Raw genomic sequence first — 22,612 nt, forward strand, 5'->3', positions numbered from 1 at the left:
TCGTATAGGGGCTTCGGCATCAGGTTCCATATCTTCATCAACCTCATCATACGAAAGGAACCTACCGCCGAAGAAGTCCTTCGTCAGATCGAAATGAAAGTTGGGAGGGACTTGGCAAAATCCATAGCATTGGCGGACAGCCTTGTTGAAGCCTGACTCATGTTCAAAGGCAACTTGTTCAGAACACTTGTCGGCAAAGGCTCTCAGATTTGCCTCCGCTTTCTGCCTTTCAAGGGCCAAGGCCTCCTCCGTTTTAGCAAATTTAGCTTTCAAAGCTTTTATCTCCAAAGACTTCGCCTCCAGAGCCGCCTCTATCTCCGATGATTTAACCCTCAACGCCTCGTCCATTTCTTCCTGTTTAGCTCTTAAAGCTTGCTCAATTGACTAAAGCTGACTCTCGACTATGTGATAATGCTCCTTATACTGAGTAACCTCGGCTTCCAATGACTGCATAGTTTCGGTAAGGCTTGACTGAGTCTCTCTGCTCTCCGCCAGAGATTGTTGTGAAGCTGAGTATGCCTTCTCGACATTTTTTAACTCAAGTATAGGATCCACAACTAATCTTCGAAGCATGGAGGCAGATCGCACTTGCATCTCCGCATAGCACCGCCGCAATGCTTCTAGATCTAAGTTGTTGACCACATCTTTTCCCAAGTCGGAAAGTAGGTCTGGAGCAGTTAACCGGCCGGCGTGCACCCCAGGATTCAGGAAGGAGTCAGATAGAACAACTGGAGGAATCGCAGAATTTGAGGAACTGCCGGCCATAGCCATCACAGCACTTTGATCTTGCTTGCGCGATCCTTCATCACTATTCGGTCGAACCGAATGACTGTACTTCCTCTTCTTCTCTCTCTCTGCTTCTTTCCCATTTTCTTTCTCCTTGCCTTTGTCTTTGCGCCTTTTCGGCTGCTTTTTTGCAATGACAAGGTCTCGGGGAGGAGGTCGGGGCTCGGTCACCTCAGGAATATGATCCAGCTGAGGGTTTCGGTGCTCCTCAATAGGTGTGTTTTCAGGTGCTTTGGTCTTCAGAGTTTTACTATATGTCGATACGTGAACCCGCGTTGAGCCATTATACCTACAATAGACGCAAACAGTCAAATCAATACAACTTAAATAAAAAATGAAACCATAAGGACGGAACATACCATCCATGTCCAGACGAGGTTGAGGGGATCTTAATACTAATAGTATGTGTCGGGCAGGAAGCTCTCGGGGAAGAGACTTTAAGTAATCAAAAGCCGACAACATGTCCTCAGGAATCAAGTCATATCGGCGAGGCACCCGGGTCCAGTGGAAGGGAAAAAGGGGGTTATTTTCACTATCAAAGAAAAATTTCTACCTACAGAGTGGACGGTTACTTTAAAGTAACCGATTTTAAAACCCGTGAAAGACGAAGCATAAGGCTTAAACAATGGCAATTCTGGTTGCCTTATTAAAGATATCCACCTTGCCAAATCGGATGGACGAGTACACAAAAAATAAAGAAATAAGCCTATAGTAGGTTCTATATAATGAAATTTACAGAGTACTATAAAAGCTTGAATAGTCGTCCACCCGTCTGGATGGAGTTCCGTCGGCGCTACATTTAAAACTCTTAACAGTCCCATTTGGAAGTCGTCAAAGGGTAATTTTATACCTAATTCTCTAAACATATACTCATACACAAAGAAGGTGTCGGTCATCCCAGCACCCCCTTGAAAAACAAATTCAGGGTCTTCGGTCTCATCTCCCCGACAAGGTTCAATGGATACAAGGTAGGGATCGGAAGATTCCCATAATGCAATATCAATATGGTCAACAAAAGATTGAAGAATCTTATTTCTTTTAAAACGAGAGAAGTAGGCGGCTACTTCACCGTGTAGCCATTCGTATCCAGGAATTATGCAGGGAGAAAATACGGGTCTTTCCCTAAGGGGGCTCATACTTGGTAGTGGTTCAGAAGAGTCAAAATCAGTGGATTCAGACAACTCAGTTTCGTCATTGCATTCCCTAGAACGAATTTCTACCTCTTTTCCACTCGGTCTTGAGGCAAATTTCACCCCCCCTTCGGTTCTCTTAGGATTTTGAGTATTGACACTAGTCGGTCTAGAGGAGTCCGACAATGAGCCCTCCCATTCCAAGGATTCGACCATGATAAAATAAGGAAGGTAGAGAAAAAGCTAAACGTACCTCATAGGTAGGCGGTTTGGAAGAAAAGAGAAAATTTGTACACCCTTCAGTTTGGAGCAGTAGTATTTACTTCTCGGTTTAGAGACAAAGTGGAGAACAAAAGACCTGGACCACCATGTATTTATAGGGCCTTGGGCCCTCAGACATATGAAGGGACACCCCTCTTCCAAACCAACAGATCTCTTTAAGAATGGATGATTAAGATCGAACACCCTTTCGTTTCGTGCACACAAATCAAGGAAACCCTAAAAACCCTAAAGATTCTAGAATAATCTTTTTTATTATTTATTATTTACCTTTTAATTCAATATTTTCTACACTAATTTTTTGAAAAACCGAGTACTCCTTTAAAGTACATCAAAACAATATTTCATATCTAAGCCGAATACCCCCTCGATATTTTTTTTCACTTATCTAAGCCGAATACCCCCTCAGTATCCTTACACTTCCAACAAACTGAGTACCTTCTTATCTCTGTTTTATGCTGGTCTATATTTACAGCCCTTACTTCGTACTTCTTCGGGCTTGGGGACTAGTGTACTGGATAGGAAATAACTCGGTCCTACTTGTAGGAAAAGGAAACCGAGTACCTATTCGGCCTAAGTGGTCGGATACCTTTTGTCAGGATTAAAAGGTAATTAACCCAATTAAAGTAATAATCAAGATATTATTTATTTTAATTAAAGGGCCAAAGATCAAGACTGGCTTAGCAGACCCATTAGTCTATTACAGTGCCTATATAAGGAAGGTAAAAGTACAGGTAAAGTATTGACTTTTCATTATTAAATATCATTTATTACTTAGAACCGAATCCTAAATTCAGCATCGGAGTGCCTTTTGCAGGTATCCTTCCCACGTCAGCGACTATCAGAGATACGTCACTGTTTCGGAGTAAGGACTTGAAGATTAGTGTTTCTTTAACAGGAACACGAGCATTCTCTTCTAAATTCTCTTACCTCAGCCTTTTTATTTTAAAATTTTTTTAACCCAATCTCCTTCAAAAGTTTTTTGTCTTAATCTTAGATAGGAAATTTATTCTAACTAATTTATAATAAAAAATTATTATAAGTTTTAATATTTTTTATTTGTTCAAATTTTACTTTCTTAATATTTTGCATAAAAATTATATAGTTTAACATGTTTATATCTTTAAAAAATATCATCTTAGAAGTTATCTAATATTGCTAATGACAAAATAAAAAAGATAATCATAGTTTTAAAAATTTATAACTATGAAAAATAACATTCTTAGAGTCATATTCAATCCAAAACTCGAGCATTCTCTTCTAAATTCTTTTACCTGAGCCTTTTTATTTAAAAAAAAAATTAACCCAATCTCCTTCAAAAGTTTTTGTTCTTAATCTTAGATAGAAAATTTATTCTAACTAATTTGTAATAAAAATTTATTGTAAGTAATATTATTTGTTTGTTCAAATTTTACTTTCTTAATATTTTGCATAAAAACTGCATAGTTTAACATGTTTATATTTTTAAAAAATATCAATATTCTTGAAAAAATTATATTTAAACTAAATTGGGGATAAAAAAATTATTTATTTAATTATAAAATCTAATAATTTTTGTTATGCTGCTGAACTTTTTTAATATATTTTTTGTAATACATCACTTATTATTAATTAAAATTTATTAAAAATTAACAATATTTACGTACACTTCACTTTTTTCACTTATAAATTAATATTTTTTCTCATATTTTTTAAACTTTTAAGAATTTTTAATTAATAGTAAAAAGTATATAAGTAAATGTATTACTAACGTTTCTCTTTTATTAATATATTTTTAATTTAACCAAATGGTGGCAAGTACCCTAACAGAGTATCATAAAATCCTAAAAATATCACAAAGTGTCGTCAATGAAATTATAATCCATGACAAGGAGAGAAAAGCTCAAACTACCGTGCCACTATTTTGAAACATTACAATAATACTTATATATTTATTTTATTTTAACGGATTTAACTGATGATTCAATACCCTGAGCGAATCCAAATTTAATAACATTAATTCATAGAACCATAATTCCAAAAACATAATTTTAAGAATGTAGAAGGATTCATCGTGCCAAATACTCCCTTAACGTGACAACATGCATTCGCCTCGCTTATTATTATCACCATCACAATGTAACATAAAAACATCATTTTATGACTATAATATTTTTATATTTTTATATAATTTCTGATTTTGTGCTGCTACGCACACACATAATATTCTGTAGCAATACAGTTATAAAGATGCTATAGGGCTAAGTTTCATAATATCAAATCCAGACCAAGTTGACAAACGAGATAAAAATAAATTTAAAAAAAGTGGTTCAAGGATAATTAACAGAGGTAAAATTTTGATAGATATATAAACTCCTCAGAATAATTTGGCTTTTCCCAAAAGGATTAACCATTCTTAACCCAGTACCAATGCAGTTCTTTTTTTATTTGGTTAACCCAATGTAGTTCAACTTCAGTGAAATTCAGGGATATAAAATCTGGGCCTCACCAGGACTACAGAAAGCTGTTGCATAACATCTGTTGGATCAGGAGCATAAGCATATTATAAAAATTCAGGCTGTCTTCAAATTGCTTGGCAAACAAATTTGTGATTATAGTACCTAGGAAAGAAGCAATCTGAATCACAATTAAATGGTGTATTTGATAATATATGATATCTCTTTCAATAGTAAGTCTACATCGACCACAAGGTGGAAAGGGGCTTCCCCTTCTTGCATTCTGTGACACAATCAAGTACTATTTCTTGCAACTGTTTCTCCACATCTTCTATGGGTTGGCAAGCATCTACAACCTGCATCAAGCCAGTGGAAACACAAAGGAAGGACAAAAGAAAAACAAGAACGAAAGAAAAAGTTTAGCATGATGTTAAACTATGCGTGGATCTAATAAGCTAATAGAAACAAAATGAAGCATAGCCTTTTCCAGACAGACAGCTACAACAAAGCTTTGGTATCAAAACTGTTGATTTCAGGAGGAAAGGCCATATAAACAGTTAATTACCTTCCAGGAGACATCATGAAGAACTTTGTAACAATCAGCAACTTTCTTCTGAAACTCCAGCTTTTCATATCGCTCACCTCCATACCCTCCTCTTTCTGCAGCTTTCTGATATATATTGAAATAATACACAAGGAATATAAATAAGCAAAAAAAGGTGACATGTATGAACCAAGCCCCAACGTGTAGCCAATCAATAGTGAGAAAAATTAAAAAAGATATGCAGGGGAATGAATTTTACAGACAAAAAAGCACAACTCGTCTATATGTTAATGTTAGAACTTGAACCACCCTCTCGGTAAAAGTAATGCATCTAACTTTTGTAAATCAGTCCCCACCACCTCTAACTTCAAAAGTTTAAATCCCAACAGCATGGATCATAGAAAAGAAAGCAGAGACACTATTTTAAGAAAATAAGCAGAGTTTTATAGAATTCAAACTGTTTACAAGCAAGAAAAATATAAACTATTGGAGACATATATTTTTTTGTAAAACTGTAGTTCTGATAGACAAAGCAGTTTTTAGATAGTGTCTTGAAACCTAAACCAACAAAGCACTATATATTGACCACACCCACACGACAATAAGTGTTGCTTACCTCTGGTGATATGTCAAGGTATGCTACCAGATCTGGTGCCAGCAACCCAATCTCTGGGGCCTGCTAGAAATAAATTTCACTATTTACTAACAGAGAATGTACATAACTATGTAAACTGTACTAGAATAGAACACAATGTGGGAAGTCCTCAAGTGGCAACCCCTTTTTTTGCCAAAAGAAAAATAAAAAGTCAAGTAATTCTTCACCTTACACCATTCAATATCAAGTCCCTTCGCAGATGAGAAAGCAACCCCAGAATAAGAATAACGATCAACAATAAGGGTTGTTCCAGTTTTCAATTTTGTTTCCATCAATGACCTGCGAAGACAACACAACTTGATTGATGATATTAAAATGTAATCTTGGAATTTCACCTGTCATCAAGATGTACTAGCAAACAATATCCAAATGATTTGAGTGCTATGAAATCCACTGGCAAAATCAGCTAAAATAAGCACAGCATTTTAGGATATATACATAACACAAAGTTATGATATCACCATATTATTTAGTCACTGCAGCCCCTTCACAAGCTTGTTGCAATATGCTTTCCCTCAATGCTATATGCATGATGTTATGTATTACAAGAAGTTAAGCTAGCAGCAAGGCAACACAGCTTGCTTCAGATTATAAAAAGCATATGTTCATATCATGTCACAAGATGTTGCTTATTTGACCACTAAAATCATATGGCAACTTGAGTCTTGCATTAAAGGATTTCAATGCCTAAGTCATGGTATGGTTTCTGTTTCCTGCTTTATACCCATCGGAACTTTTGTCCACTTTCCAGGTAGACATGGCCATATGTCAAACTATAATATCATGAACCAAGAATTTTGTTTATTATTCTCATGCTACTTTTTCCAAAACCACTATTAATATTCAAAACTCCTAAGTGCCCAACCATCCTTCCACAAGGTACAAGTTTTCAAAAAACTGTCAGTGAAATTCAGAAATAATCACACTTCCAATAACTTAAATTTCATTAACTCAAACCCGGAATGTTGCACATTGCATATAATAATGCAACTGATTCAAAATATCTGGAAAAAATGTGCACAAACCTCTTTTCCCAACGATTAGCACTGAAGAGGAGATGAATAGTATGATCATCCAACTGTGATGTGTTAGTGAGATAGGCAGATATCATTTGCCCAACATTTGTAGTTCTATCAGGAAATCTCCATAATTCAGCAGAGATTCCTTGTCCCTCCAAGAAGGACACTAGCCTGCTACACTGAGAAGACTTCCCAGAACGATCCAAGCCTTCTAGGACAACCAAGGCACCTCTAGACTCTTTTTTGTTGCCCCCTACGCTAGAATTTAGATTACTTTCCATTTTTATCTTCCTAGGAGAACACTTGGTGGAGAATTTCACTTGAAAATCCAATGGCTTCCACAACTCTAGTGCTCTGAAAATCCTGCAAAAAAAAAAAAAAAAAACTCTTTGCTTTGTTCCTTCACTGAGAAATCCCAGTACAACTACAAACATTGAATTAAAACTGCAAGCCTTTGCATTTTTTTTTTTCAGAAAAAACAAAAATTTGCACCCATTGGACTGAGCATTCTTCCAGGTCAAGTAAAATTCAAACGCAGAAAAAAGAGAATCCCAGATTAAGTCAACCAGAATTGACACATGCTTTTTTTTCATAAACAAATCAGCTTTAAAGCAAATAATCCTTACAGTGACTTAGAAGCTGTGATGCAAGTGCCATAGATCATATCCTCACAAAGCCCTTAAACTGAACCCAAAAAACAGGAAATTAAAACATTAAACCAAATTTGATAAAAAAAATAAAAAATTGACAAACTAAGATTGACACGTGATTGTTGTTAAGTTTTATTTTTGGGAAATTAGGGTTTGCACTTTTTTAACTAAACCTCCCTCCTCTAGTAATTACATAGGCAAAGCAAGTAAACCCACCCTATATCATTAACCTTCCAAAATTTGGTATTCAAGAATCTAATGCCATGATCACAAACACAGCACCTTTTCTTCACTAAGTACAAATCAGATCTCAAAATAAGAATAGAGAAACAATAGCATCAACCTCTTCTCCAACTCGTAGAATTACAGTATCAGAAAGCACGACATCAATTTTAACAAACAGAATCGAAGCAGTAAATAAAAGTGTGATTAACAAATCTGTTTCAGACTTTCAGTTAAGAAATAACAGAGAATGTGGCATGCAAACAAATCACGAAGTACGAAATGGAACTAACTACAGGACAGGGAAGAGCGTCACTCTTCCCACGCGCCCTGTGGTGGTTGCATCGCGCGCGTGGCTAGCCTCGTATGAACGCTTGCTCGCCGGCGCTTAAAGCACGTGCTGGCCGAGGCAACGGACACAGTAACGTTCCAGCGGCGCTCAAAACTGAAGAACCAAGTTCAAAGACTGAAAGTATTTTAAAATAATATTTTTAAAATATTTATTATATTAAAATATAATATAGATAATTTATTAAAAATTTATTATTTATATATTAAAATTCAACCAAAATGTTAAAATAAATATAAAAATTTGATAAAATCTTCCCTCAAATAATCATTTTGGTAACCATTGCATAAAGAAAAGGGCAAGTCTTCTACCAAGTAAATAAACGAAAGAATTTGGACAAATAATTAAAAAAGAATTACTACATGACTATTTCCTACTTTTTAGGAATAACATTCAGAGTTGAATTTTGCAAATTTTTCATTGTCACTGGTTAAGATTATGTCATGTACTTCAAGTGTAGTTTTAAATTAACGTAAAATATCACACTTTTAGATGAAATTGTAATTATACAGTCAACTCAAAGTTTAGATTAACAGCATGTTTAATTTTTATTTTAAAACCAATTTTTTATTTTTAAAAATATAATATAATACAAATTTCAATCATTATTTAAAATTATGATTACAATTTATTTAAAATATACAAATTTTTATTACATATTTTAGAAAAATTATATATTTTTATTTTCCAAATCCTAATTCTTTTTACTTCAAACACTAACTTGGAGATACGTTTCGATAATTACTTGTCTGACACCCATTTAATAATTTTTAAAATAATAATTTATATTTTAATTTTAATAACAAAACATTAAAACAAATTTAAAAATACTAAATGTTTTTCTAATATCAAACACATAAATTAATTAACAAGAATTTCGAGTAAATGTAGCTGTGATTTAGAAAAAAAACTCAAAATAATTACTTCTCATAATCAATATTAGCAAACACATGGGAGTTTTTGTGAATCAAAACCCTAAACCCTGGAATTTCCCTGAGAGTGGCACGTTTGCGAAGGGTTAGAGTTTGTGACGTGAGATCGCAGCTCCACTTAGCAATCAATTCTGTGAACTGAGTATTGTGTTCTTCTTCTTCACCATCACCATTACCATCATCTTCATCTCAGTGGCTAAGTACGTATACCTCAGTTGAGCTAAGCTACTTTCTACACTTTCCAAATGCATCAATTCAATTTCTTTCTTCGTTTTACGTTGATCTATTCAATTTCTATTTCTCTAGCTTCACTATGCTCGCTCTTTCGAGAGGCCTCGTTTCTCGTCTGCAACTTTTCGCCGTCGATTCGGCTTTGCCAATTAGATTTCTGAGGGGATTCAGTTCGGATGCTGAGATTCAGAGTCGGATAATTGACCCCAAACCTGGAGTGATGAGCCCTAGTTCGAAACGAACGGGGCTTATAGCGGTTAAGTGTGGAATGAGTGCACTTTGGGATAAATGGGGTGCTAGAATTCCAATCACTGTGCTTTGGGTGGATGATAACATTGTCTCTCAGGTCAAGACCCCTGAGAAGGAGGGTTTCTGTGCTCTCCAGGTTGGTGATTTTTTCTTCTTGTTACCATTTCTTAAATACTATGTTTGTTTTCTGCTATGTTCTATACTTGCTGGCTGTAACTGAAATAAAAATGTTAACTGAGGTATGGTAGAGGCACTTATCTTGCTTTTCCTAGTGCATTTGTCTGAATCATCACTCTTGGTGTTTATAAGGAAGGCCTTTTCATGCACTTAAGAGCAGTGTTTTTAAACAGTAGCAGCATTTTCATATTGTCTCAGGCACGGGGATGGAAAAAAAATGTGATCTTAGTTTTAGTAAGAAATTAACAAAGGCAAAGCCCTACTGATCGCCCTTTATCGTATTTAGTACAGAAGGAAACAAAACAGAGCCAGAAAGTTAGGAAAAATTTTCCCTGGAAGAAGCTCCGTTTTAATATGGATTTTTCATGTTTTCTGAAAATACTATGTAATCAAACACAAATGGACATTGAAAAATGGAATCTATTAAGATTAAAAAATCAAATGGAGCACATATGAACTGTAGTTACAGGGAAATAAGTTGCACCAACTTTGTTTGCAATTCGTTAAATTCTGAGATGGAGGCTTATAGAGACGAGGAGATGAACCAATGAAACAGAGGAACTCATTCAATTTGATGAAGAGATGAGGGTAATGCTTGCAGGGATGATTTGGGGCTTTAAGTTCTCAAATCACTTCGGATTGTTATGTAATGTCTTACTTGATCTTTGTTTTGTGTTTGATTATAACCAAATAACAAAATTGGATTGAAAAGTGGGTTAGGTTACTGAAATGGTTTAAGAAAACATGTTTGGGTTATTTAACTGTTCAAACATTTCGGATATTTTGTGGTTTGGTTCAGTTTATACTGCTTTTCTGCACATCCCTACTAAGAAATACTATAATTTGTCATGGTATAATGTTTTTAAATGTGTGCGTGTATATCTAATTATTGGCTTTTTTGCTACTTTGTTTCTTGTTAGATTGGTTGTGGACAGAAGAAAGATAAACATTTGACCAAGCCTGAAGTGGGTCATTTTAGGGCTCAAGGAGTTCCACTGAAAAGGAAGCTTAGGGAGTTTCCAGTGACTGAGGATGCGCTTCTTCCTGTTGGTACATCACTTAATGTTCGCCATTTTGTCCCAGGCCAATATGTTGATATCACGGGAATCACAAAAGGAAAAGGTTTTCAGGTGTTTTTCTGTTTCCTTCACATTAAATATCACTCATAATTTTTTAAAAAATATTATGCTACTTTGAGTATGTTGTGTTTATGTTGATGCATGTATTCTACACGTTTCTATATATTATTCCCACTTGATGCAGTTGAACTTGAATGCATGGTGTTCTTTGTATGTTTGTTGAGATGATGTAGATTGGTACTTATTTTGTCAAAGAAATTCTTTAACCTGTCTTTGTAGGGTCAAAATAAAACTTCAGATTCTTTTTGTAAAGGCTGATTGATTCCATATAGGTGCAGAGAAGAAATTATTTTAGAACTCCAAGAGTGTTTTAAGCATTCCTCCGATGGGCAATCAGTTAAGAAATGTGACGATTTTTGTTAATATTTCAACTAATCTCAAACATAGATTAGGATTCTGCTAACAACAAATAAGATCATTAGTTGCTACATGCCAAGGTTCTGGAGATACAATAATAAGTTCCCAAATTCAACAGACATTGAAACGTTTACTTCAATGCATTATTGTTTGTTTAACTGTTTCGAATCATTAATTTATTTACCTATGGATAAGCATTGGTCTACAGCATTTTCAACTTACATGTGCAAGTTTGGTTGGTGGTGCAGTACTCTTCTTTTTTTTCCCTTCCCCTTTGCTTGAGATCAGTGAAGGTTAGGACTTAGGATTAGCAAAATTTGATTGCATGCTTTCTAGCTGGTGGTTTATCACGGCAGTTTCCTCTTATTTATTTATTTTTTATACTTGACAGGGCTTAACAGCCCAAAAATGAAAACAAAGCAAAACTAGATTACAGTCCAAGGATGCCAAAGACGTAAGGCATCTAATCTTAACAAGGGCATTTAGGCAGAGGAAGCCTTGTCAAAAGAGAAAAAAACTTTCCCATAATCAGCCCCAACTTTTGCGAACCATTGAATACACACATTGATTGGCTTCTCTAAGGACATGGCTAAATCTAATGAATCTAATGCCTCTTAGCAGACATCTAATTTCCCTTATTACAGACAAACGCATGATTGCTATTGGGGTAATTAAACAATTAAAGAAATGGCCTCTCTAGAATCACATTCAACCCAAATTAGAGTTTCCTCTTATTTTATTTATATTGCATATGCATGCTGATATTTCTGCTATGTGTTGAATCCGCCAATGTGCATGAAACACAGTAAAAGGATCCGACCATTTTTGTGGATCTAAGGCTTTGTCAATTTGTATGAGTGTCTATTTCAAATACCTTTTGTTTCCAGGGTGGGATGAAGCGGCATGGATTTAAGGGAATGCCAGCTTCCCATGGTGCATCATTATCACATCGAAGCATTGGTTCTACAGGTCAAAGGGATGCTCCTGGAAGGGTAAGTTGAACTCCTTTAGATCGGTATTCTCCCTTGATACCCAGCTTTCTCTATTGTTTTTGTTGAACTTGAAATGTTTGTTTGGTAAATTTTTCTCTCCAATTATCATAAATAGTTTTTTCTCACTATTGTACTTCAGGTTTTTAAAGGTAAAAAGATGCCTGGGAGAATGGGCGGGCAGCAAAGAACAGTTAAGAATGTATGGGTCTACAAAATTGATCCAGCAAGGAATTTGATGTGGGTGAAAGGCCAGGTAAATGCTTTTTCTATTTTTGTTCTTACATTAAGATTGGAGGTAAAGGGCAGGAACTCTAATATGTATGAGGCGCAGAAATATTTCCTATAAGAATTTTGGACTATAAGTAAGTAATCATGTATGGATCAGTATTCAGCCTGTATTCTTAATGGTTGATTTGCTTCTGGTTAACACAGATGTTCATTAACTCACTGAATAACTTGCTACTTCTTGATTCGCAATTTGTCTGTATGATGTACGCAACAGGTCCCAGGAGCTACAGGGAACTTTGTTTTTATAAAAGACGCTGTATATGAAAAACCTGACATATCTCTACTTCCTTTCCCAACTTACTTTGTCCAAGAAGATGAAGATTTAGATAACATGAAACCTTTGGTCGCTGAGCTTGGGGATGTGGACCCATTTATGGTTACTGATTAAAAAAGCATAATTCTGAAGCTGGTTTATTCTTGCTAGGTTCACTTTCTTTGAATATAGATGGCAAAATTAGATTTTTGAGGAACCATCCGAGGATGATTTTTCACATGTATTTTACGGCAGCTTTAGGGTTACTTGTGACATTCACCAAATCTAAATTAAGATTGGTTAAACATGGCTGTTTTTTGGAATCCTACAAATAAGTGTGGAGATTTGGAATTAATGAATCATGATCTATTCTAATGAATCTTTCTTTTTAATCCCAATTTCACTTGATCTTTTCTGATTTTAATAATTTGGAAGACTGTCTTTTGCGGAACGGGTTTCCTTGATTTATAGACGTCACCTGCTTAATGTTAAATTGATAGATGAACGGCCCTTATGGTTTTTGGGACGTTAAACGATATGTTTTGTATAATCTATACTTTGGACCCCAAAAAGGAGTACAATCTACAGTTGTGGGTAAATCTAGCATAACCGCATTTCGATTTAGTACTTGCTTTGTCGGACCTAATAAAGTGTAGGCCTTTTGTTTTCGTCAACGGCCTTCAATGTGTTGATAGTAATCAACATGCAATACGCAATGTGGCGGCAAAGGATATATTCTGTAAAATTTATGCTTAATATTAAAAATTTGATCTGCATAGCTGATATCTGTTTAAAGGATGCTTGTTGATATTGGTGAATAAGATCACTTTCAAATAAAAGTATACTGTCCCTAGGCTTAAAGAAACATTATTGTCTAATGTCAGGTGGTTATCACTGTGGCTATAACCATATTAAGATTTGAGTAGGGAACTAGGAGAAAATTGCTGTAGGACAGGTTGGTTTCTATGATTTACTTGACATGCCTTCTGGTTCTCCGATGCTCGAAGCATCTTTACGGATCTTACATTAGATAAGCTATTAGATAGATATATGCAACTTATTTAAGAACTCATTCAATAAACTCTTTTTAAATAATGGTTTATACCATCCATAAGTTTAATAATATTTATTGAAAAAAATTGACAAATTATTTTGATAAGCTATTTCAAAAAGTTTAACATAAACTGAAAAGAACTTGTTAAAAGTTATACATTATTTTTATAGACAGTATATAAGCTCTTTTATATAAGCTCAAAATCTTAAACATAATAACGATTTTTGCTTCTTACATGTATGTTTTCTTTAATCAATTGGTGTAAGAAACGTGAATTTTTAAGACTATATAACATATATCTTTTTCTTAGCTTTTTATATTAGTGTTTGGAGAAAGAAAAAAATTTTAAGTTATAAAATCTCTTACTGAACTTTTGTGGTAAGAAATAGACTATGTTCTTTCAAGAAAAAATACACCTTGAAGGTCAGTGACGCAAACATAGCCTTTGACTAAAAAATTAAAGAATCATAAGTCCTTTTGTCATGATGAATCAGAAACTGTAAAAATCTAAATCTAAAACTTGTCAAAGAAACTATCTTTCGACTCATTTCTGTAAAGACTGACGAAAGAACCTTATTCTTTGTTGAAAGCTACATTTCGAGATATTTTGGAAGGTTATAAGAGCCTCGTTCTTTGTCGGCTGCATTCCGAGGAGATTTAGAGAATGGCAGAGAACCTCATCAAAAAGGCTATATTTTGAGCAATTGTGACAAAACATGAAAAGACCCAATTTTTTGTGAAAAGAAGGGGAGTTTTTGAGGATTTTTCAGTTCTTGAACTGAAAAATAACCAAAATTAGTTAAAAAAAAAAAAAGGGATTGATAGAAAAAATATTCTTAAGTCCACAAGATTGAATAAGATCTCAGATTTGTCTCAGAATTAGTCAAAAAGTGAGAACTGACAAAAAAAATATTATAAGTTCACGAAACTGAATGAGTTCTCAGGTTTTCCTCAGAATTGGCCAAAAAATAAGAATTGACAGAAAAATTATTCTATGTTCACAAGACTAAATAAGCCTCCAAATTTCCTTCAGAATTAGTCAAAAAATAAGGACAGACATAAAAATTATTCGACGTGTAAAATACTAAAGGAGTTTTTAGATTTTCTCCAGAATTGGTCAAAAAAAGGAGTTGAACAAGGAATTATTTTAAGTCCAAGAAACATGATAAGGCTCAGAAAGTGAAATTGAAAGAGTTACAAGGTTTAAAGTAGTTATTAGCGATTACCAATAGTTACCATCAGATGAAGGTCTGAGACACGAAAAAAAATTGTGGGCGATAACAGTTATGAAAAAAACTACAACCGTCAGCATGATCAGAAACAGTCGTAGATAATGAAAAGTAGCGATTGAAGGCAAGTATGTGTAGAAAGCAGTTACTGAGAAATGTCCGCAAAAAAAGGAGAACGGTAATAGTTCATTGATCTATAAATAATACAAAGCTTCATATTTTGGAAGATGACTTTTTGTACCCAAACACTACACCAAACTCTCTACACACTGAAATTTTACACCACGTTAAATACTAGCTACCAAGAGACTCGCAGTTGTTATTGTTTATTGTAAACAGTCATACATTATTTTCCTGCACATTTACATTTCTGCAATTTATTTTCAATTTGTTTCACGTTCTGTTTATTCAACTTTAATCTTGTTCAGCACATTTTGTAAAACCTTCACATTTAGTTCTGTTCTATTTGGTTATTACTTACTATTTACTATTTCTGCCTTAGTATTTGCTTAACGATGTTTATCTAATTGTTATGTAAAAAACATACTTAAAATAACTTAAGAGGACCTAAAATTCAATTCCCGGATTGCTTTTAAATTTATTTGTTTATAATCTGCAAATTTTCACAGTAGTTGCGGTCAATTGCCCTTGGTTCTAAGCTCAACGTTACTAAGGTATTATCGTCCTAGAGTCATATGGATATTGGAAAATATTAATCCCAAGAACAACATTATGAAGGCCCAGTACGAGCAAAGCATATTATTTCGTAAAATTGACATGAAATTTTGGTTTTCGAAATATAAGACCACGTATTTGTAGAGAAATTCAAACATCCTGGAGAATCACTGAACCCTAAAATTTTACTTTCAGATAATCTTCTTCATTGATCTTGAGCACACTATTAATTCTTAGACTTTATGTCGTCCACCTAAAATTAGTAGGGAAAATCTTGCTGGAGCAATAATTCCTCTTAATCAAAGATGTAGTAAAAACTCTGGACTCATTGAGAATAGTTATAGTACTAGTGCCACAATAAGAGGAAATGATGATCATGAAACAACTTGCAACTCACCCAACATAAAAGAGTGTTGAACAAAATTTTGAGTTATTTATTTTATGATTAATACTAATTGAAATCGCACAGAGCCTGATTAACAAGTTTAAAATAAAAAAATTATTAAAAAATATTTTAACATATGTTTATTATGATTTTTAATGTACTCTTAATACGATTTTTAATAAAAATCATTTATTTATTTCTTAATTAAGATACTGATTAGCAAAAATATTATTTTATTTAAAAAAATCATATCCACTTTGTCCGAATATATGGTTGGTGACATTAAGTTCTTTCGTATCTAACTAAATTCTCAACTTTGGTTTTAAAATAGGAATAGACAAGCACCCATATGATCTAAGATTAAGATTGGCATTTGATAAGAAAGATAGACATCCTACCCATTAACTCCTAAGCCAAATAAAGTAGTTCATTATCGACTAAAAGTGGTGTATTATCATAATATTAAAAAGTGGAAAGAAAACCTACAAAACTAAAACAAAAAAAAGTAATGGAATCTTTAAAATTCTCTTAAGATCATGAAGTGACATCAGAGGCAGCAGAAGGGGCCAGGTCTCCATTGCTTGGATTCCTTTGAATAACTATAATAATTCTCTATTGGCACGTGCTTCCCACATGCTCTGTTACGTTCGGAGTAAAAGATTTTCAACACTTGCAATTTTATTTTTGTCGATAATATGAATTTTTATAATTAGATATTCAAAACTTGAATTTAAAATTATTGCTCAAATTAAAAATAATCATGTCTCGATCCATGCGCTTAACACTAACCCTTACAAAATCTGGTTATTTTATATTTTGGTAAAATTGGTTTTATAAAAGAATTGAGATTGAAGACATTAATTTACGCGTGAAAATGATATTTTAAGACTAAACTTAGAAACTTAAAACCATTATAACTGTACTTTAAAGCGGGCCTTCCTTTCTCTAGAGAAACTAAACTTTATGAAAAGAAATTACATTTTTGGTAAATAAAATGAAATTCACACTATGCAAGTCTTGTTTGGAACTTTTTTTTTTCAAAATTAATTTTTCTATAAATAAATTAATTTTATAAAAAACAAACCTTTAAATTTTTCAACAATTAACATAATAAAAATTAAATTATTATTACTTGAATCAATCATTCTAACTGTACTTTTGAGCCTTCCTTTCTTTAGAGAAATTAAACTATATAAAAAGAAATTACACTTTTGACAAATAAAATGAAGTTGCACAGTATGCAAGTCTTGTTTGGAACTTTTTTTTATTTTCAAAATTGGCTATAAATAAATTAATTTTATAAAAAGAGTAAACTTTTAACTTTTTCAATAATTAACATTAATTTTTAAAGTGAAATTTACAAATAATTTAGAAACATACAATATATTTGCATTTCAAAAAATATTTCTGTTTTATCATTTTAACTAGTAGATATCTTCACTCTTTTTCTAAATACTGGTGGCATTCAACGAAATACAAAACTAATAAAATAATTCTAAATTTACATTTAAATATTTTTTTAACAATAATCCTCCTAAATCATTTTTATCAAAATCCAACGTAAAGGCATTAATTATAAGCATATATGGTTAAATGCAATTATGCGAATTTCGCCACTGCGTGTTAATCCAAATGAAATTCATTCATCCTTTGTGCATTAGTTAGGTTCTTGCACAAAAATAGCTACACTAACAGGCTAAATGAAACAATGGTCATGCATGCATGAATTTCTTTCTGCTTCATACCCTTTTTTTGTATTATAAACGTGAACCAACTCTTCCAACAAAAAGATGAATTGGATCTACGAAGGGTTGTGGTCGAATTGTCATCACTATAGTTTGTGATAAAAAATTGTTGGTTGATCGATTAAGTTTAAGTTGCGCAAACCTGCTAAAAAAAATTAAAATTATATATTCGACTATATCAGCTAATATGAATTGACTAACTACCGAAACAAATTATCTCTTTCAAAAATATAAGACAATTACGCACCAGATAATTTGTCCTTCAATTGTAGATTTCTAAGATATTCAAAAACTTTTGATCAATTGCAATTGAAAGTAAAATTGTGTAAAAATAAAATTGGATGTAAATAAATGTAAAGAAAGCTGTAAATAAATGTAAATGTTGAAATTGTAAAAAAAATTATTGTAAATAAAAATAAAGTACAAGAAAATAAAAGTAAAGATAAGTTGTAGTATGTTTGATTGATTGTTTAAGCTCCTTTCAATAAATACAGATGCAACTTATGTAATATGCACAAAACAATTAATTGGCCCAAAAAATTGCTATCCATATCCATGTTCCTAACCCACTACCCTATGTGCATAGTGCTGAGTTGCTTAGTCTACAGCTTTTGGCACCAAGTAAACATCATTGATTGACTTTCTTCATCCATGACTAAAATTGCTTCAAATATGTTAGTTGAACATACAATGCACATCTTCACTGTGCTATATTGGATGTTATTCTAGCAACACATAGTTAGAAACTCTCTTCAACTAGTTGTTTAGTGGCCTTTAGATTCAACAGCTAAGATTTCAAGCTGAATTCATGTTGACTCCTCGAATTTTTAGCATGTTTAAAACTCTAAAGTAAGTAAAAAATGTGTTTCATGAAGTCTCAAAACAAGTCGAGGTTTATAGATAGCTCCAAAAATCTCTTATCCCTAAAAATAAGGAGCCATTTACCAAACAGTGGTCATTCTATCCTCTATGATTTTGAATTTTGCACTGGATAGCTAGCGACCACGTTTTTACTTTTCAAACGCTATCATATTTGAAATAATATTTAAAATTTTGAAGTGTTAAACTAGCCATCAAGTTTAAGTATTGGTCATGCTATTTTATCACCTTAGTTAATTTCTCTCCTTCAATTAACATCCTCAACTAGTGGTCAAATTATCTATTTTGTCTCAATTAGCACCTAATTTAACCGTTGTGGCATAAGCTAAGTCGATTCTATTTGGCTGATGGCCAAATTTTGGTGTTAACAACTATAAACCTTAAATTTTAATTTATATATGTAATAAAAGCTCAATTAATAGGTGTGCTGAATAATATATAAGATGGAATATCATGTGGCTTTTAATAGGTAAAAAGTAAGATTAATATTGTTATAACGCCATCGCTACTGCATAAGTTTAATGTTTACTTTTGATTGTAAAAAACTTAAGTTTAATGCTTACTCTCACCCTATCGCTACTGCGTAAGATCTGGTTCATGATTAAGAACAAAGTAATGCAAATCCTGATCCTTAATCTAATTCAACACAACAACACCACACTAGTATCTAGTGTAGAAACATAAAACAGATAAAACCATTCACGACCTCAATGTGATTGTGTAAGAAAATACTTAAATTCAATTCCAGAAGCGGACGTTAACAAAACCAAAGCTGTAACTGTAAGAAAAACATCACGGAACGCGAAAACAAAAATCAAAATAAATGCATCCTAATTTTTCATTTCAAACAAAGAAAGGAACAAAATAATAAATTACTACGAAACCTTACAATCACCACTTATTCATTTTTTCGACTACAACATAACTCTTTGAATTTTTAAAAATCAAAACTACACTCCTTCCCTTTGCTTCCAAATTGATCAAGCGTCATATTATAAATACTAAATTTTATTTAAAAACCTATTTACTTCATCACATGCAATTTCATTAGGCATAAAAAGGGAGTGCGAATGAAAACCTGTATATCCGAAGGAATGCGTAGGGTTTTAGTTTTGTGATTGTGATTGCGATATCAAACATTGAATCCCTCGGCGCGGAGGCAAATGCGGTGAGCTTCAATCCATTTGGCACAAGCGGCTTCACCGTACTCCACCACGCACTCATCTCGCAGCTTCTTCGTATCAGGGCACGCGCAACAAATTTTCTTCTTCGGTTTCGAAACTTCACCGGTTGCGTTCAGAGAAGGGGAAGTAGCGCTATTCATCGCTCTTTCTCTTTCTGTTGTATTCAAATTGGCGTTGCCCAAGTAAATTCAATTTATGCCTGCAACGCCAATTGAAACTTCTGGAAAGAGGGAGAAGAGTGAAATAAGAAAGGTGTGAATTGACGATATAATATTATAAAAATGCTACTTCAAGTTCTGACACAGCATTTTCATAAAAAGATAAAATATTATTTTTACATCAATTTTATTAGATGTCTTTTTACATTTTTTTTTCTTTTGATATTTTGTTTTATTTTTATCTTTAAAAAAATACTTAAAATAGTGCGAATTTTTTTAGTACAAGAGTGACGAGAACTGTTACAGTTAAAAGATAAAAAAGGAAAACCCCTATCAAAAAAATTTAAAATATTACATTTGTAAAAGCATAAACCTTTGAAAATAAATACAAATGCATAGCATTATACAATATAATTCATGAGCTAAAACTTAATTGTTGAAGGCATTATTCATAAGCCAATAAACACATTTGAACCAACATTATGGTCCATTGAAAATTTACATTGAAAATTGTACACGTGTACAGATGAACCCAACAAGCAACCACAGCACCAAACCAAAGTTTTTCATCAAATGTGATCTCAATTTCTCATAAGCAATTTGTATCTAGAGCTTGAAAAATTTTGGACCTTTCTTAATAAAGCTCAACCTTGCTTTGGTAGTGTTCATCTACAAAACCTAACATAACATTTACAAGTTTACACTTTACACTAACTAATCATATTTCTCTCTCCACATGTACACAAGAAAGAAGACCCAAGAAATGGCCAATGCAATGTCCCCAACAGCATGCCTAGGCCAATCATGTGAAAGATCTTCGAGTTTCCCCTCAAAATAGAATCTCCACACTGCCATAGAAATGTGAAGAAGCACACACCCTTTGGCAAAGAAATTTTGGAACTCCCAGTCCTTAACACAAGCAACCATGAACACAAGGAACCCAATGGTGAACAACAACAAGCCAGAGAAGGAATCTGAGGTTTGAATTAGTAGCTGATCATGGGGTGTTGACCCTTGAAGCTTACTTGCTGTCTTTGGTCCATGTCCCAACACACATATCTCTTTGGAGTAAAACACCATCAAAGCTCCACAAATCAAAGCTATTGTTGAATGAAGAACACAGATTAGGAAAAAGCAAGAAGAACCCATTGATCCAAAGCCACTGTGAAGGTCCTTAGTTTCTTACTTTTTAACTCAATTAAGCTCGTTCCCAAGTAATTAAGGTAGTTGAAATTTCAAGCTTTAGTTGCTTACCACGAGTATAATGATAACAATAGAACCAAACCTGTGGCACAACCAATCTTGATTCTAGTTTGAAGCATGATAACTTTTTTATCACAACCCTTTAGTATTTCAACAGTTACTTACCACGAGTATAATGATAACAATAGAACCAAACCTGTGCCACAACCGATCTTGATTATAGGTTGAAGTATGATAACTTTTTTATCACAACTCTTTAGTATTTCAATTGTAGTTTTCAACAAATCAGAAGCTGCAATTGATCATAGCATGCAGAAGTTCACCTTGATCATAACTTGTTGACAAATTTCAACAAACCAATTTGGTATATAAAGTGGACTTACATGGGGAGAATTGAATTTGCATAGAGGTTGATGAACCAAAGTTGATTGTTGCATTATCATAAATGCCTTATAAATTGCTTCCATACCTTAAGCCACCATGCTCCATGCAGAAAATGCCATGCCTTTGTGGTGGCATCCTTTCTTGTTCCACTAAGCAATTGAAAGCATGGTGGGTCATGGAAATGGGTCTACATAATATTATTCAGAACATCATGTCGTTAAAATTTTGTTTTTCTTAGTAGGGCCCTTTCGAGTTGCTCGTCCTAAACTTGGTTGGTCCTTCTTATATTATTTTTCAAAACTAAAGCTTTCAAGTCTTAATCCGATTGATAATTTTGTGCTTATTTGTTGTTATGGATAAGTATGGTTGAAATTTATCATCCTCCACTCGAATTCTAAATATCTCGATATTTTTCTATTCATGTAACTACTGTTCACAAAAATAACTTCTCAGAAATAATTGCATATTATTTTTTTACTATCAATATTTGCCAATTCTTAGTACGGTAAACAGTGCATATTATAACATAATTATCATTATTATTAGATAGAGTGAATTATACTTTGGTCTCACAAAAGATATTCAAATTATAGTCTTTCTCCTAAATTTTGAAAACTATACAGGGTTTCTTGAAAAATAAATATACATTATACTTTAGTCTCTTTTAATGTAAATAAACTTTTAGTCCTATAATAAATTTCCCTCGTTGTAAGTCATATATTATCGAAACTTTGATGAGTTTATATTATTAATTTTGTTATGTTAGAAGATGAAATTAAGATTTTGGATCAAGTTTCAAGATTAATAGCAATGGTTTTAAAACTTAATTTCATTATTTAAGATCTTAAAGTCAATAATAAGAAATTTAAGAATAAGAAACATTAATAGTCGAGAGAGAGCAAAAATATATTTCTAAGGTTCATTTACAAGTATCCATCATTGTAAAAGATTCCTTTACCTCAAAATAAGCTAATGTATAACATTTATTTCTCAAAATTGTAAATCGTAATTTTTTAAATTAGAAGGAAG

General features: G+C 33.1%; 4 protein-coding genes across 6 annotated transcripts; 1 reads left to right on the forward strand and 3 right to left on the reverse strand.

The window, feature by feature from the left end:
- Window positions 1-4,336: 4,336 nt before the first annotated feature.
- Window positions 4,337-19,999, reverse strand: LOC113853826 (thymidylate kinase). 2 transcript variants are annotated; one of them, XM_027484480.1, is made up of 7 exons: window positions 8,014-8,175; window positions 7,475-7,532; window positions 6,855-7,211; window positions 5,997-6,108; window positions 5,791-5,850; window positions 5,196-5,300; window positions 4,337-4,986 (listed from the first exon to the last, which is right to left on the reverse strand). In XM_027484480.1, exons 2-7 carry the CDS (start codon window positions 7,510-7,512, stop codon window positions 4,870-4,872), a joined length of 789 nt encoding a protein of 262 aa, XP_027340281.1. In that variant the 5' UTR covers window positions 7,513-7,532; window positions 8,014-8,175; the 3' UTR covers window positions 4,337-4,869. The 2 variants fall into 2 exon arrangements, with proteins under 2 accessions (XP_027340281.1, XP_027340282.1); XM_027484481.1 differs by lacking the exon at window positions 8,014-8,175 and adding an exon at window positions 19,733-19,999 and having other exon boundaries at window positions 4,722-4,986.
- On the reverse strand, window positions 4,722-19,993 carry LOC113855093 (cytochrome c oxidase copper chaperone 1-like). The gene is made up of 7 exons (XM_027486564.1): window positions 19,733-19,993; window positions 7,475-7,532; window positions 6,855-7,211; window positions 5,997-6,108; window positions 5,791-5,850; window positions 5,196-5,300; window positions 4,722-4,986 (listed from the first exon to the last, which is right to left on the reverse strand). Exon 1 carries the CDS (start codon window positions 19,976-19,978, stop codon window positions 19,787-19,789), a length of 192 nt encoding a protein of 63 aa, XP_027342365.1. The 5' UTR covers window positions 19,979-19,993; the 3' UTR covers window positions 4,722-4,986; window positions 5,196-5,300; window positions 5,791-5,850; window positions 5,997-6,108; window positions 6,855-7,211; window positions 7,475-7,532; window positions 19,733-19,786.
- LOC113853825 (50S ribosomal protein L3-2, chloroplastic) lies at window positions 9,069-13,082 on the forward strand. The gene is made up of 6 exons (XM_027484479.1): window positions 9,069-9,201; window positions 9,308-9,617; window positions 10,579-10,788; window positions 12,042-12,146; window positions 12,286-12,399; window positions 12,649-13,082. Exons 2-6 carry the CDS (start codon window positions 9,315-9,317, stop codon window positions 12,820-12,822), a joined length of 906 nt encoding a protein of 301 aa, XP_027340280.1. The 5' UTR covers window positions 9,069-9,201; window positions 9,308-9,314; the 3' UTR covers window positions 12,823-13,082.
- Window positions 20,000-20,476: 477 nt separating the features above from the next.
- Window positions 20,477-21,763, reverse strand: LOC113855142. Of its 2 annotated transcripts, none has more exons than XM_027486643.1 (2): window positions 21,583-21,763; window positions 20,477-21,096 (listed from the first exon to the last, which is right to left on the reverse strand). In XM_027486643.1, exons 1-2 carry the CDS (start codon window positions 21,602-21,604, stop codon window positions 20,711-20,713), a joined length of 408 nt encoding a protein of 135 aa, XP_027342444.1. In that variant the 5' UTR covers window positions 21,605-21,763; the 3' UTR covers window positions 20,477-20,710. The 2 variants fall into 2 exon arrangements, with proteins under 2 accessions (XP_027342444.1, XP_027342445.1); XM_027486644.1 differs by lacking the exon at window positions 21,583-21,763 and adding an exon at window positions 21,251-21,306.
- Between the last annotated feature and the right edge of the window lie 849 nt (window positions 21,764-22,612).

This window comes from Abrus precatorius, unplaced genomic scaffold, assembly GCF_003935025.1.
Source record: "Abrus precatorius isolate BTA unplaced genomic scaffold, Abrus_2018 Scaffold11, whole genome shotgun sequence".
Lineage (NCBI taxonomy): Eukaryota > Viridiplantae > Streptophyta > Magnoliopsida > Fabales > Fabaceae > Abrus > Abrus precatorius.